This window comes from Callithrix jacchus, chromosome 1, assembly GCF_049354715.1.
Source record: "Callithrix jacchus isolate 240 chromosome 1, calJac240_pri, whole genome shotgun sequence".
Taxonomy (NCBI): domain Eukaryota; kingdom Metazoa; phylum Chordata; class Mammalia; order Primates; family Cebidae; genus Callithrix; species Callithrix jacchus.
Window position 1 is genome coordinate 203,081,188 of NC_133502.1, and position 13,695 is coordinate 203,094,882.

At 44.0% G+C, this 13,695-nt stretch overlaps 1 protein-coding gene across 7 annotated transcripts in view; it reads left to right on the plus strand.

Moving 5' to 3' along the window:
* The window catches only part of SYN3 (synapsin III), a 503,620-nt gene that overhangs the window by 62,541 nt on the left and 427,384 nt on the right, over positions 1–13,695 (plus strand). For all 7 annotated transcript variants that reach the window (XM_035270622.3, XM_009009764.6, XM_035270659.3 and 4 more), the window contains one exon: positions 8,452–8,509. In XM_035270622.3, the coding sequence (XP_035126513.1) occupies positions 8,452–8,509 (58 nt within the window). The remainder of the gene's footprint in view (positions 1–8,451; positions 8,510–13,695) is intronic.

Genomic DNA, 13,695 nt, shown 5'->3' on the forward strand with positions numbered 1-13,695 from the left:
GCATGGGCCACCACATCCAGCTAATTCTTTTGTATTTTTAGTAGAGATATAGTTTCACTGTGTTAGCCAGCCTGGTCTCGAACTCCCCACCACAAGTAATCTGCCCACCTCAGTCTCCTAAAGTACTGGGATTACAAGCATGAGTCACCTCGCCGGCGAATGTTCTATTTTAAAAGTAAAAGTATACAATTTAAGTGCAACAGAACAAGACTGTGGATTCTATGGGGTCTTCTAGTTGGCAGCTTCTGATAAAGAAGACAGGAGTCAGAGTAACTATTTGGTATAGTTCCTTTTCTGGGACTCTTTCCTGGCTAGACAATAAACACCAGGATGGGAAGGGGGCTGTTTTGTTCAGTGCAGTTCCAAGGGCCTACCTAGCACAGTGCTGAGAATAGATTATTTCCTAGATAGATGGATATGTGGATGGATGGGCAAATGGATGGGTGGATGGGTGGATGGGTGTGTGGGTATGTGGGTGGGTGGATGGATGGATAAATGGAAAGATGGATGGATGGATATGTGGATGGATGGATGGATGGATAGATTGGTGGGTAGGTGGGTAGACAAATGGATAATAAGTGCTCTCGGCCTCTCTTTGGGTGCTCTGCACTTTTCACCTTGACAGGCTCCAAATTCCCTTCCCAAACAAGACATACACTATCCCCATGATCCCCTTAACATCCTCCTTATGCCATCAAAAACCCTTTTCTGGAATGATCAGATATTAGTCACTTGCACCTTGGTATGAATTACCTTTTAGTCTATTACCTTTCCTATGGGCATTTCCCCTGTTGGGCCCTTAGTAGTTGCTCAATAACTGTTTGCTGCAGGTATGATGTAGCCTTCTAAATGTTAACCCCTTCTGTGGAATGAAGGTTGTACACTTGTAGACATCTGTAGGAATGAGGGTGACACACTGTCGTGTCTTTTTAGAGGAGAAGGGTAGAGACTGGGAGATAACATTCTAGCCTGTCCCCTGCAGTCACTGGGAGTGGGTGTTTGATGATTTTGTTTACCCTAAAGTTCTGTGCTGAAGAGGAAGGGGAGCTTGCAGGGATTAGATAGGGAAGGTCTCCATCATGCTAGACACCAAGCAGGGTTTTATTTAGAGCAAGGCAGATGCTGCCACCTTCTTCCCTTGGAGAGACAAAATGACCTGTCATGTTCTTAGGGACATACCCAGCTGATCTTGATCCTCCACTCATCATGTTGAAGCACAGGAGGGAAAGGGATGAACACTAATTAAATACCTGCCATATGTCAGGAGTATCATTCATGGTATCCTTACAGCAGGTGTAGTAATATCCTTATTTTTACAGATAAGGAAACCAAGGTTCAGGAAGGTTACTGTTGGCCTGAGGCAGCACTAGGAAATAAATAGCTGGATGGGACCTGGGCTTCTCTCTAAGGCTAGTGGTGCTCACATACTTCCTTACCTGGGGAGATCAAGTTCCACCCCTGCAGCCCACCAGGGAGCAGTTCACTTGCTAGCACATTCTTGGCAGGTTACAGAGGCCTTTAAAGCTGTGTCTCCATTTAATCCTGTTGATAGCCCTGTGAGTAGATTTTCTTATCCCCATCTACAGAAGAAGAAGCAGAGGCTGGTCCACAATCAGGTGGCAGGTGCCAGAGCTGCCCACTCAAACCCAGGGCTTCTGCTCTGTGCCTGTTGTACATTAAAGGACACACCCAGGAAAATTCATTATTTTTCTGGGTGCCCCCATGGCATACCTACCTCCTTTGCCCTTGCTTGTGTCCCTTTGGCAGACACACACATCCAGATCCTGCTGCACTAATCTTTGCACCCCTGGCAAAGACTGGGTACCAAACACTGGGTGGATGGCTGGATGGTGACCTCAGGAAAGTGGCCCCTGACCCTCAGACTGGGTTGGCTGCTGCTTCTGTGGGATGAGAGGGACTTTTGTATGAATGCTTAGTGTGGTCATTTTCTATTTTTGTGTCCCTCCCATTAAGTAGAAAGCCCCCTGAGACCAAGACCTAGCTATGTTGTCTTCGTACTTGTTTCCTTAAAGCCTGTAGACTCTGGCACATAGTAGGTGGTTGATCTGTGTATGTTCAGTGTCTTTAAAAGAAGTGTGTTCTACCAACTGAAGTCCAATCTCCCCTGCACCCCACGTTGGTTGTGCATGTTATCCATAGTACTCATTCTTTTTATCTGTTTTTTAAAAAAATTTTTGTCTTTTTAATGAGCATGTAAACTCCCCAAGAACAAGCATACATCTGCCACTATATCTGCTCTATCTACACCTATGCCTGGTATGATGCCCGGTCCATATAAGGCTCAATAGTGATTGAATGAGGGAGTGAATAAGTGATGTGAGTTGTGATCAGGTCCTGCCCACAAAATCTCCTTCTCTATTGTTCTCAGAGGCAAAAGTTGGGGATCATTTGTCACATCCTCTGGCTCAGGGCCCTGTTGGATCTTAATTTTGTATCTCTGCAGATCCCCATGCAGGTGCAGGGAGTCTCATTACTCATGGAGCATTTCTTTCCTTCCTAGTTCACTGGATGTGGCTAATTGCATGGAGTACTGAGAGGCTGCACCATTGTTTGGGGCATTGGGGGTTCTCTCTATCTGACAGTGGGATGGTGCCAGGAGGGTGAGCTATTCTCAGGAGAAGATAATGGAGCTAGAATCAGATCTTGGGTCCCTGTCTATTCCAAGGTTTTTCTTCTGCTACACTTCTGCCCATCCAGCCTGCCACGTGACTCTCTGGCTAACTAGAAAAGCCTGAGTGTTTTGCCTTTAACCATTTTCTGCATGGCCCATTGGCTGTCTCCCCTGCTTCTGCCTGGGACACAAATCAGCAATTGAAATGTTGCATCAGGAACATGAAAATCTCTATCTCTACCCTAGCCCCTGTGAGGGTGACCTGTGGAGAGACAGCTATGCCTGGGACAGGATACTCCTGACCTCTCCTTCCTTGGAAGGACATCACCAAGCCCTGGCTGCATTGACTCTACATACAGGATCAACTTGTTGGGGGAAAAAAGGCCTGTTTGAACACAGTTAGATCCTGTTTGTACAAATTCTCCTTCTGTCCCTGCTGCAGCCACAAAAGAGCCCCGTACCCATTCCTCATCAGTCTCTCTCGTACACACATCCCACCTCCCCCAACTAGGGATTTCCCACCCCAGGCAGCACCGGTTTTATGATATTCTTCTTCCTAGGGCCTCAGATGTGGCAGTAAAATATGAGGCCACCCACAGAGACAGAATCTTCATGGAATCCAGAGCTCCCCCCACCTTCTTTCCCAGGCCAAGGACTTGATTGATTGGCTGAGGTATTCAGGGAGCTCGTTATGAGATTGAACATATTAGAGCATGAGGAAAGGAGACAGCCATGAGAGACAAAGCCCTTAGACACAGCAGGTCCATCCATTTTGCCTGAGGTCAAACAGCCAGTCAATTACAGAGGCAGCAACCCCAGCCCCCAAAGGCATCTAGAATTCCAGACCATCCCTACTCTTCCCTCTGCCAGACAGAACCATTTAGAGGTGGCTCAAGCCTGAATGAGCCCCCAGCAAGGAGGCAGCAGTCTGTGTGGCCCATCAGGAGACAGACTTCTGACTTGCAGCCAGGCAGGGGGATGGACTGCCTGACCCTCAGCTTCAGCCCCAGTCTGTCTGCCAGGCCCTGCGGTAAACATTCCAGAGATGGGCAAAACAAATGTTTCTCCTGGGAAGGTGAGGCCTCATTGAGACCACAGCTGCTTGGGTGGTATTAGTAGTAGTGCAAAGTGCTTTGGGTTCCAGGTTAGAATCAAGTTGAGGGCTGCCAGTTGTGTAGGTTGGCCTCAGAACATGCCCCCACATCGCAATGGCTGTAGATCTGTAAATTTATTACATTGGTGTGCCAGTAGATGGCAGTCAAGTGTCTCCAGGAAAGGCCACCCTACAGACAGTTGTTCTTTACGGGGTCAGCAAACATTTGTTAAGCCTATGTCCTCGGCCCTAGCTCATAATGCCGGATATTGGAGACACATTGAGCATTGAGACTCAGTTTCTAGTTTCCAGGAGCTCATAGACTAGATGTTTGGGGGCAGAGGATGGATAAGTGATGCGTAGTGACAACGTGGAGTGGTAAGGGCTGGAATGTCTGTCAGTGCACCGTCCTGTAGGAAGGGAGGACACTCAGCTCAGCCAGGGAAGGGGTGCTATCAAGGAATACTCAGCAGAGTAGATATCACTCATGGGGATCTTGGAACACGAGAAAGAGGCAACCAAAGAAGCGCCAAGCAGAGAGGATGGCCTGTGCAGAGGCTTAGAGGCATGACAGCACAGGGAGTATTTAGAGAAGCGCAGGAAGTTGAATGTGGCCATGAGGTAGACGGAAGTGAAAGGGGTAAGTGGACCCCAGCCAGCAGGCTCCAGATGATGAAGGATGCCAGGGCTCTGGACTGGATCCAAAAAACCTAAAGATCACTTAGAGAGTATCTCCAGGAGAGGCTGGAAATTCTTCCATCTAGTGTTTGAATACCCAGATCACTCATGTGACTTTGAGCAGAGACTTCTCCATCTGGAACATATGGGGAGTGATCCCTGCCCTACCACCCCTCAGGGTTGGCATGAAGGTCAAATAGGAAGAAGGATGTGAAGGGGCTGGCTGTCCTTATAGACCAAGGCCACCTCTTTATCCCCATCACCAGCCATCATTCCTTGCACTTCTGGTACAGATCAAAGTGAGGTGAACCATAATTCTGCTTTGTCATCCTCAAGAGGGTAAGATTGCTTTGTTTATTTGTGGGTCCCCACAACGCAGCCCCCACTAGGCACAGGGTAAACACTCGATAGCTCTTTGCTGTTGTGGATTCTGTATCAGGCTGTGGGCTATACACTTTGGAGCTTACTATATGCCAGGGACTATTTTAAGTGTTTTGTATGTCTTATTCCATGTAATCCTCATAACAACTCTGTGAGGTAGCTGCTACTATTATCATTTTCTAAGTGTAGAAACTGAGGCATGTGGAGTTTGACTTACCCAAGCTTGCACAAGTGAGTGGAGGAGTTGGGGTCGTATCCAGGCTCTCTGTCCTGAATCCACTGTGTTTTCCTCCTTGTTGCATAGAGGATTAAGTCACTTTCTTACCACACCCTTCCCTGGTTGTGACTATCACCACTTGACAAATGAGGAAACTGAAGGCTAAGTGTCTTGTCTTAGAACACATGGTCAGCAAATAGCAGAGCTAAGATTTTGCCCAAGCCCGTATGATTGCAAATCCATGTTTTTTTCCAGTATGCTAGTGATTGTAATCATAGGTTACCATTCCCATTTCCAGGCCCAGCCAGTACTTCTTTTAAATTTGGAGCTTGGATTAAAAGCAAATGACTTGTTTAAATCCAAGAGGGACACCTACCTTGGATCCTGCTCTGGCCCTTATTAGCCACACCTCTCTTGACAGGACGAGGAGTTAGGACAGAGGGGATGTACCTACAAAGACCCTGCAAATTGTACTCTTAGGCCCTGACCTGTGTACCCAAACTCTAGAATTTCCTCCTCAAAGAGACCTTAGCTCAACTTCAGGTCCTATATAAGGCCAATTCCTTGGTCCAACCTTTATGGGGTGGCCAAGGACAACCATTTGGGGAGGGGAAGGGAGTAGAAGAAGCTTGGCCACGTGGTCTGGGCCATCTACATACCCCCACCAGGAGCCTCAATGGTGCAGGACAGAGGAGAGTGGGTGGAGAATTAGGGAGGATCTTGGGTAAGGTCTGAGAACCAAAAGGTGTCAATCCCCATGCTGCCATGTGCTGGGTAGAGTGCAAAAAATTCTGAGAAGTCTACATTCTGAGTCTTTAAGGTCATTATGAAGTTGTGTCTGTCAAGGAAGGGAGACAGACATCTTTTATTCGAATGTTTGCTGGCTTGATTTTGTCAATTTTAAATATTAGACATATGACACATAGGTTTCCATTTGTTGCTTTGCCCCAGATGCTGCAAATACTAGACATGGACCTGTCCTGGTGTCTGGAATTTGCTGATACTACCTTTAAGGATTCCTGATAAAGTTCACAAACCGTGTGAAAAGATTCTCTTTGCATGAGGCTGTCCACACAGGTATTTTATTGAAGACCATTGCTGAGAGAAAAAAATAAAAATCTTGCTTCTGAGTCCCACTAATAGTTCCTTTCCTACTAAAGTCCTGCCTAGTTGACATCTAAGCCCATCAGGATATAAGAAAAAGTGGTGCTAATATCAGAGCTGTCAGTCAGTCTTGGGGAGAAATTAACTCCACCGTCATCAGCTAAGAATAGGTAGAGAGACTTTGGAAGCAGACAGGCTGAAGCAGTTAGTGAATTCATAGAAAGGATTCTTTCACAAATGGAAGGCTAAAAAAATGGCTGATGATACCAATCTTCCAAGGAAAAGAATAGAAGACTAAGAAGATTCTTTAATGCTTAAAAAATTATCCATTAGATATCATCATGTGGCTGCACCCAGCTGATGGGAGCATTGGGATGCACATTTTTATGTACCAGTCTGTAAACTCTCTTACTGCGGAAAAAGGAGAGAATGAATATTAGGAAGCAAAGAGCTGTCTCCGTACCAGAGAAGGTTTGTGGAAATGCTTAACACCATGCCCAGTTCACAGCAAGTCACCAAGAACTATTAGTGTCATCATACCAATAATCAAAAAGAGAAAATGGAAACTTTTGTTACTTTTTGTGAGATGATATCTAAACCCAGAAAGACCCCAATTTTCACTGCTATTTTTCAGAGATGAGCAAAAGCACAAATATGCAATTAGAAGTCCTGGGTTCAAATCCCTTAGGCAAAGTATTTAGTCTCTCAGGGTTTCAGTTTCTTCATCTATAGGTTGGAAATAATAATACCTACTTCATGGTGGTAGTTGTGAGCGTTAAATGAGAAAGGCTGTAGGTTAAACTCTATAGCAGAGTTTCAGGCACAGAGTTGGTACTCAACAAGTGTTTTTTCATTGGTCCCTTTACTCATGTATTCATTCAACAAATACTAATTGAGCTCCTACTAAGTGTTAAGCACTCTGGTAGGTGTTGGGAAGAAAATGATGAAGACAATAGGTTGTTTTTGACCTCAAGGAGCTGTATTATAGTTTAGTGATACACAGGCATTAAACACAGTTACTAATTATAATTAATTATAGTTGTAATAAATAGTATGAAGAAAATGTGAAGAGACTCTCAGTAGAGAGATGAATCATAGGTCAAGATTAGGGTGCTTATGGAGAAAAATGACCAGGTAAGTGAATTTGGGAAATAATTAAAATATAGAATCAGTGAGTACAGAAAGGGAGTAAGAGGTATCAAGGATGATGTCTACATTTCTGTCTTAAGCAATGGGTAGACAGGGTTGTCATGTACTGATGATGGGGAAGACAGAGGCAGGGTTGTAGAAGAAAGTCTATGGAAAGAAGGATGGATGGATGGATGGATGGATGGATGGATGGATAGATGGTAGATGTTCAAAGGAACAAATGAGGACTGCTTCATTAGATAAAGAAAAATAGAGAAATGGGTGAGAGTGGATAGATCTATAATAAGTGTTTGGTGGAGTACATAGGACATATAGGTATAACTCAATAAAACAATACTGCATTATTTATTTATGCAGGATTCTCTTTTTTGGATAGTTAGAATATTTGGATAATGGGCATCACCAAAACATTGACTTTTGTTAAGAACTAAAATGCCATAACATTTTTTAATGTTAAAAGAACACAAAAATATATAGTTGAGAATGAAACTGGATTGAACAAAACTGTATTTTCTAAAGTCTTTAAGTTACACACTTTATAGCAATCATCATTCTTTTATACATTCAACATATTTCTGAAGACTAAATTGGAGGATGGGAGTGTACCAAGATAAACCATGTGTGGTTTTGCCTTCAAAGGGTAGGGGAGACAGGATTAACATATATGTGAAGATAACATAGTGAAAATCATGAATTTAAGAGAAATGTGGATAAAACACTGTAAATACCCTTTAATTCTTTAACAAATTCATACACAATAATTTACATATTTATGGGTAAGTAGTGGTGTTGCAATACATGTAATGTATAATGATCGGATTAGGGTAGTTAGCATAGCCTTCATTTAGAACCTTTTTATATGGGATTCTTTTTCTTATTTAATCCTCAAAGTAACCCTTAGAAATATGTAGCACAGTTATTAATATCATTCTTTTACAGAGGCTAAAACTGAGATGCAGGGGGGTCAAGTGACATGACAGAACCAGAACTTGAAACTCTAGTCTTCCTATCCACCCTCTCCCCTCTACCACACACCACCTATAAATTATAAGAAAATCAGCAGTGAAGGTGGGAGGAGAGAGTAGGATGGCCGAGGGTGTGTCTCGGTAGGCACCTCTGGGGTAAGGCCTTTGGGAGAAGGGAGAAAAGAGTAAAACAGCCAGCATCCTTACCCAGCTGATTTCTTCTCCTTTACAGGTCCAAGTATTTCCATGGGAAGAAGGTGAATGGAGAGATTGAGATCCGAGTAGAGCAGGTAGGTGGGAGCTGTGTCTTTAGCACTGTTATATGACCTTTTCCACAGTTGGGGCTGTTCTTACACTCAATCTTGGTCTCCATCTTATGTGGTCATAATGAGCCAAGATTACCAGAAAAGTCCAAGCTTATACCTGGGAGTCTCATTAAATTTCAGAATTATTTGGGCCAGTGGTTTTCAACCTTTTGTGTTTTAGCAGAGACCCTTTCTTTAAAGGAAATGTCAAATAGGAACTCATTCTACAAAAGAGAGACACGTAAAGCTGCTCTGATGAAAATGGGCAGGTGGAGCCCAGTGTCTGTCTGTTTCATACTGTTTCTTTGTGGCCCCCGGGGTATCTCCTTGCAGCCACTGGGGCTAGAGACCATAGTTTAGGAGCATAAAGAAGGGCCTTGAACCTGCCTCTCTCATTTTCTAGGTTTTAGACAGATGACTTGATCTCTCTCTGCTTCAATTTCCATATCTTTGTGGGGATTAAATTATTTAATTATTTAAAATATCAGAAGGCATCAGAATCACAAATACTATCTCTTGCTATTGCTATTTTTTTTTTGTTTTGTTTTGTTTTTTTGAGATGGAGTTTCGCTCTGTCACCAGGCTGTAGTGCAGTGGCATGATCTCGGCTCACTACAACCTCTGACTCCCTGGTTCAGGTGATTCTTCTGCCTCAGCCTTCCGGGTACCTGGGATTACAGATACACGCCACCAAGCCCAGCTAATTTTTGTATTTTTAGTAGAGACAGAGTTTCACCATGTTGGCCAAAATGGTCTCGATCTCATGACCTCAAGTGATCTGCCTGCCTAGACTTCCCAAAGTGCTGGGATTACAGATGTGAGCCACAACGCCCGGCCACTATTGCTATTAATATCAATATCTAGGTCCCTCATTTTATGTGAAAAGAAACAGGGATTTGTTTAGGGCTGTGTAGGGAGGCAGTGGCAGAATCAGGAGTAGGAGGTGTGGTCTCCTGGGTCCAGATCAAAGCTTTCTCCTATTCATTCAGTGGGAACCTCCTCTCTGTCAAACACTGTGCTCAGCCTTAGGAGAGCACATTTGAGCATGGGCTCTGGAGCCATACTCCAGGTTTGAATCCCAATACTACCCCTTATTAACTTTGTGACCTCGGTTGAGTAATACTTAATGCTCTCTCCAGCTTGATTTCTTCATCTTTTCAACTAGGTTAATAATAGCATCAGCCTGTGTTCATAGGGTACTATGAGAATCAAATGGGTTAGTCGATGAACAGTGCACACAACAGTACCTGGCACATACTAGGCACTTAGTAAATACCCATTTATCATTAGCATCTTATCTTCCTCCTCCTCTTCCTTCTCCTCCTCCTCTTCCTGCTTCTTCTCCTCATCAAAGGCAAATAGTAAATAATATAGACAAAGTCCTTGCTGGAAAAATGATTTTGAAATACAAATTTTAAGATGGGGGTGTGACTGTTCTCCCTGCACTTTTTGAACTTAGTGTGTCAGAGAAACAGAAAGATCATCTAAGCATCAAGCTGAGTTGGCTTAATATTAAAACACCTACACTTTGAATTTCAATATGATTCTGTGGCTTTCAAGTCAACCCAGTGTCTACTGGTTTTCCTTCCATGGCAGGGAGCAGGTTATTTTTGTTCATTTTGCAAATATTTGTCAAGAGTCTACTATACTAGCTAGCTAATATGTAGAGAACGAGTATATAGAAGCAGAGGCCCAGTCCCCAAATGCCTGTGGTCTAGGAGGGAAGGAGTCTTGTCTTGTTCTCTTTCTTTTCTTTCTTCTTCTTTTTTTTAATGTTGCCCAGACTGGAGTGCAGTGGAGTGATCTGCAACCTCTGCCACCTGAGTTCAAGCGATTCTTCTGCCTCAGCCTCCTGTGTAGCTGGGAATAGAGGCATGTGCCACCATGCCTGGCTAATTTTTTCTTTCTTTTTTTTTTTTTTTTTTTTTTAAGTACAGATGAAGTTTCACTGTGTTGGTCAGGCTGGTTTCAAACTCCAGCCTGATCTGCCCGCCTTGGCCTCCCAAAGTGCTGGGATTACAGGCATGAGCCACCCTACCCAGCCTACAGAACAATAACATTGATGATAGTCTCAAACTTTTATTGAACATTTACTATTTGCCAGGTGCCACATTAAGTGTTTTCCATGCAACAACTCATTCAATCCACACAGTAGCCTGTTGCTGAGGAAACTGGGGCCCAGAGAGCTTAAATAAATTGCCCAGGCAAGTCACATGCAGTGAAGCTGGGATTCTTACAAGTGGAAGCTAGAGAAGAGAGGTCCAAACTTGGCGCTCCAGGCAGCAGAGGTCACAGTCAACTGAAAGACTCAAATGTGGCCCTGAGAAGGGAGTGGTGTTTGAAATAGATCAAAGGATGGATAGGATGTCAACAAGTAGAGATAGTGGTATGAAGAGCGTATGAATGGAGGAGGCAGTGTAAGCAAAGATAAGGAGACCAAAAGTAGAGGTTATTGAGTGACAGGGAGTGTGGTGTGGTTCTCCAAAACAGGACACATCATCTTCCCCTGTGCCCATCCTACTCCTCCTCCCTAATTCCCTCTCTTAGTGAAGAGTGTGACCAACCTTCCACCTTAGCCAGAAACCTGCACCACCTCCCAGACGTGTCCCTCTCCCTGTACCACTACACTCATTCAATGCCTGGATCCTCCTGACTCTGCATCTGATATTTCCTAGTCCTTCCACTTCTCCCTTCATCCCCATCACCTAGATACTTGGCTGGACCACCCAAAACTCTTTTCCAGTCTTCCTCATCAACTGCCTCACAATGCCATGTTTTCCACCCATCTCCAATGTATTCTTCATATCAAAGCTAGAGTGATCTTCCTAAAAAAGCAGATTAGGTCCTTTGAAATGTTAGCTTTAAAATCCTTTCCTCAAAGATTCCTTCTCTGAGGCTTTTCCAGATTTAAATCAGGTAACCTGGTTATTCCCTTTCATAGCCCCTCAACTTTTCCTTCCTGACCCTTATCTGAATTTTTACCCATACATTTTGGGTGAGATGATTTGCATGAGGGTAGAGACCATGACTGTCTGGATCTTACCCTAAGTAGCACTGGGCCTGGCACAAAAGAGAATTGAAGGAAATATTTGCTGAATGAATAACTGACAGATTCTACAGATTCCAGGCTGCTTGTCAGTTTCCAAGGGTGATAAGTCACCACTTTTTAATCTCCTCTCACAAATCTGGGTTTTTCATAAACCATCTGGCAAATGCTTGGTTGCCAGCTGAGCTCACCCTACCTCATCCCATTTGTGGAAACCCCAGGGGCATGTTTTAATTTTCCCCTTTTATCTCACCAATGCCATTGGCCTACCTTGTAAGGTACAACATCTATGAGCAGGACCATCAGGGAATTGCCCTAAGAATAACTCACCCAGGGGCTCTGGGGACACTCAGCCAGTCAATGAGAGCTACAATCACACTGAAAAACCTTGGCTAATTTAGAGTTGTTCTGATTTCCAGCCATGCCCCTCTGTGAAAGCCAGAAGGTGAATTAGCCAGGAAACCAATTAGCAGGTCACTTGGGCATTTTTCCCCAGAAGAGATACCTTTCCAAATCCATCTTAGAATCAGAATCACTTGTCTTTGCCCATCTGTATCAATGGGTGGAACATAAAAGCAACCCCCCAGGAATCTCACATGCATCCTTTAGCACTTGGGAAAAGTCTCAAGATTAAAGCCACTGTTTAGTCTGAGCTGGCCTCACATTTTGAGAGCCTGTTTCCCAACCAAGGGCCAAATTAACCAGATAATTGCACTGTCTGGGTTTTGCTGGACAGAGCGAATGAGTTAGTTATGGTTGGCCTAGAGGAAGCCTCCGCCCCTTCTCTCAATCCTCTTTTCCCCAAGTCTAAAAATTGCTTGCCTCAGCTTTTACAGAGCCAGGAATCAAGAAACCCTGGGGAGGCCCGTTGGGGGACAGCATCATTTTGCATTCTGTTACCCACCATGCCCTGCTGACTCTGCAGGGGCCTCACAGCAGTATGCTAGTAGGGTCTGAGAGGATCAGGCCAGGATGGTTGGCATGTCAAACTCTCCCTGTTTATATTTGAGGCAAAGGGTTTTTTTCTCCACAGGCACAAGTCACCCCTCTGTGGGACCAAGCAATGAGGTTGATGAATGGATTAATATTAAATAGACTCACAGTTCTGGGCCATCAGTGGACTAGGACTTAGTAGGGTAGAGCCTCAGTCTCTAACTTTTAAAAGAAAAGACTGAAATCACCATGCATAGCCAGTCTTTCCTCTTTAATGCAGGTACCAAGGCAGAAAGAACACTAATGCCTTGCTCTAGCAGATGGAGAAAAAGGCTAGAGAAGGTATAAACCCTGCTCTTGGGCAACTCCCAATCCAGTGAAGAAAGCCGGACAAGCGATGGATTTACATATGAATACTAGTTGCTCCTTTGAGTACCTGTCATTGTGTAATGTTGGGTTGGGATGAGGTTGGGATGCTGTCCAGGGAAGCTGCTGTTGGGAGCTCTGTTTATCTTCTGCTCTTTATATATTGGACATAAATGTCTTCTGAATGGAAAGGTGAGATATTCCCCTTAAAACATTTTAAACACTTCGGACCCCGTATTTGTATTTTCTCCTATGCACTTCAGCCTTCAACCCACAACTCTTTCTGGGACAACCTTTCTTAGAATGGACTTTAGCTGTAGATATTGACCATAAAGACCATGTGATATTTCAAGAAACAGTGGTCAAAAAGGTAGAGAAGTGGAGGTTGGAATTCAGTTTGGTCAATTGGTAGCAGGTTGAACAACATCCTTATTAGGAAATGGTTACTTGATAGAAATAAATACACCTTGGAAGAAATCTAATGGCTTGCTGAAAGGCTTTGTCCTTGGCTTTATTATTCTTCTTAATAGTGATTTAAATTAAGTCACTATTAAGTGACTCAAATTACATTTGCTAATGACTTTACACTAGACAGGAGAGAGAATTTGCTGGACTGAATTTGATGTGATCGAATTGAATAGGAATACAATATAAAGTTGAGTAGGTGGTGGCAGTTCCTCCAGTCTCAGTGAGAGTGAGAGTGCAGTTTTGGCTGGTTGCTGCAGCCCACGCCTGTATAATCCCAGCACTTTGGGAGACCCAGGCAGGACTGCTTGAGCCCAGGAGTTCATGACCAGCCTAGGCAACTTTGTGGGACTCCATCTCT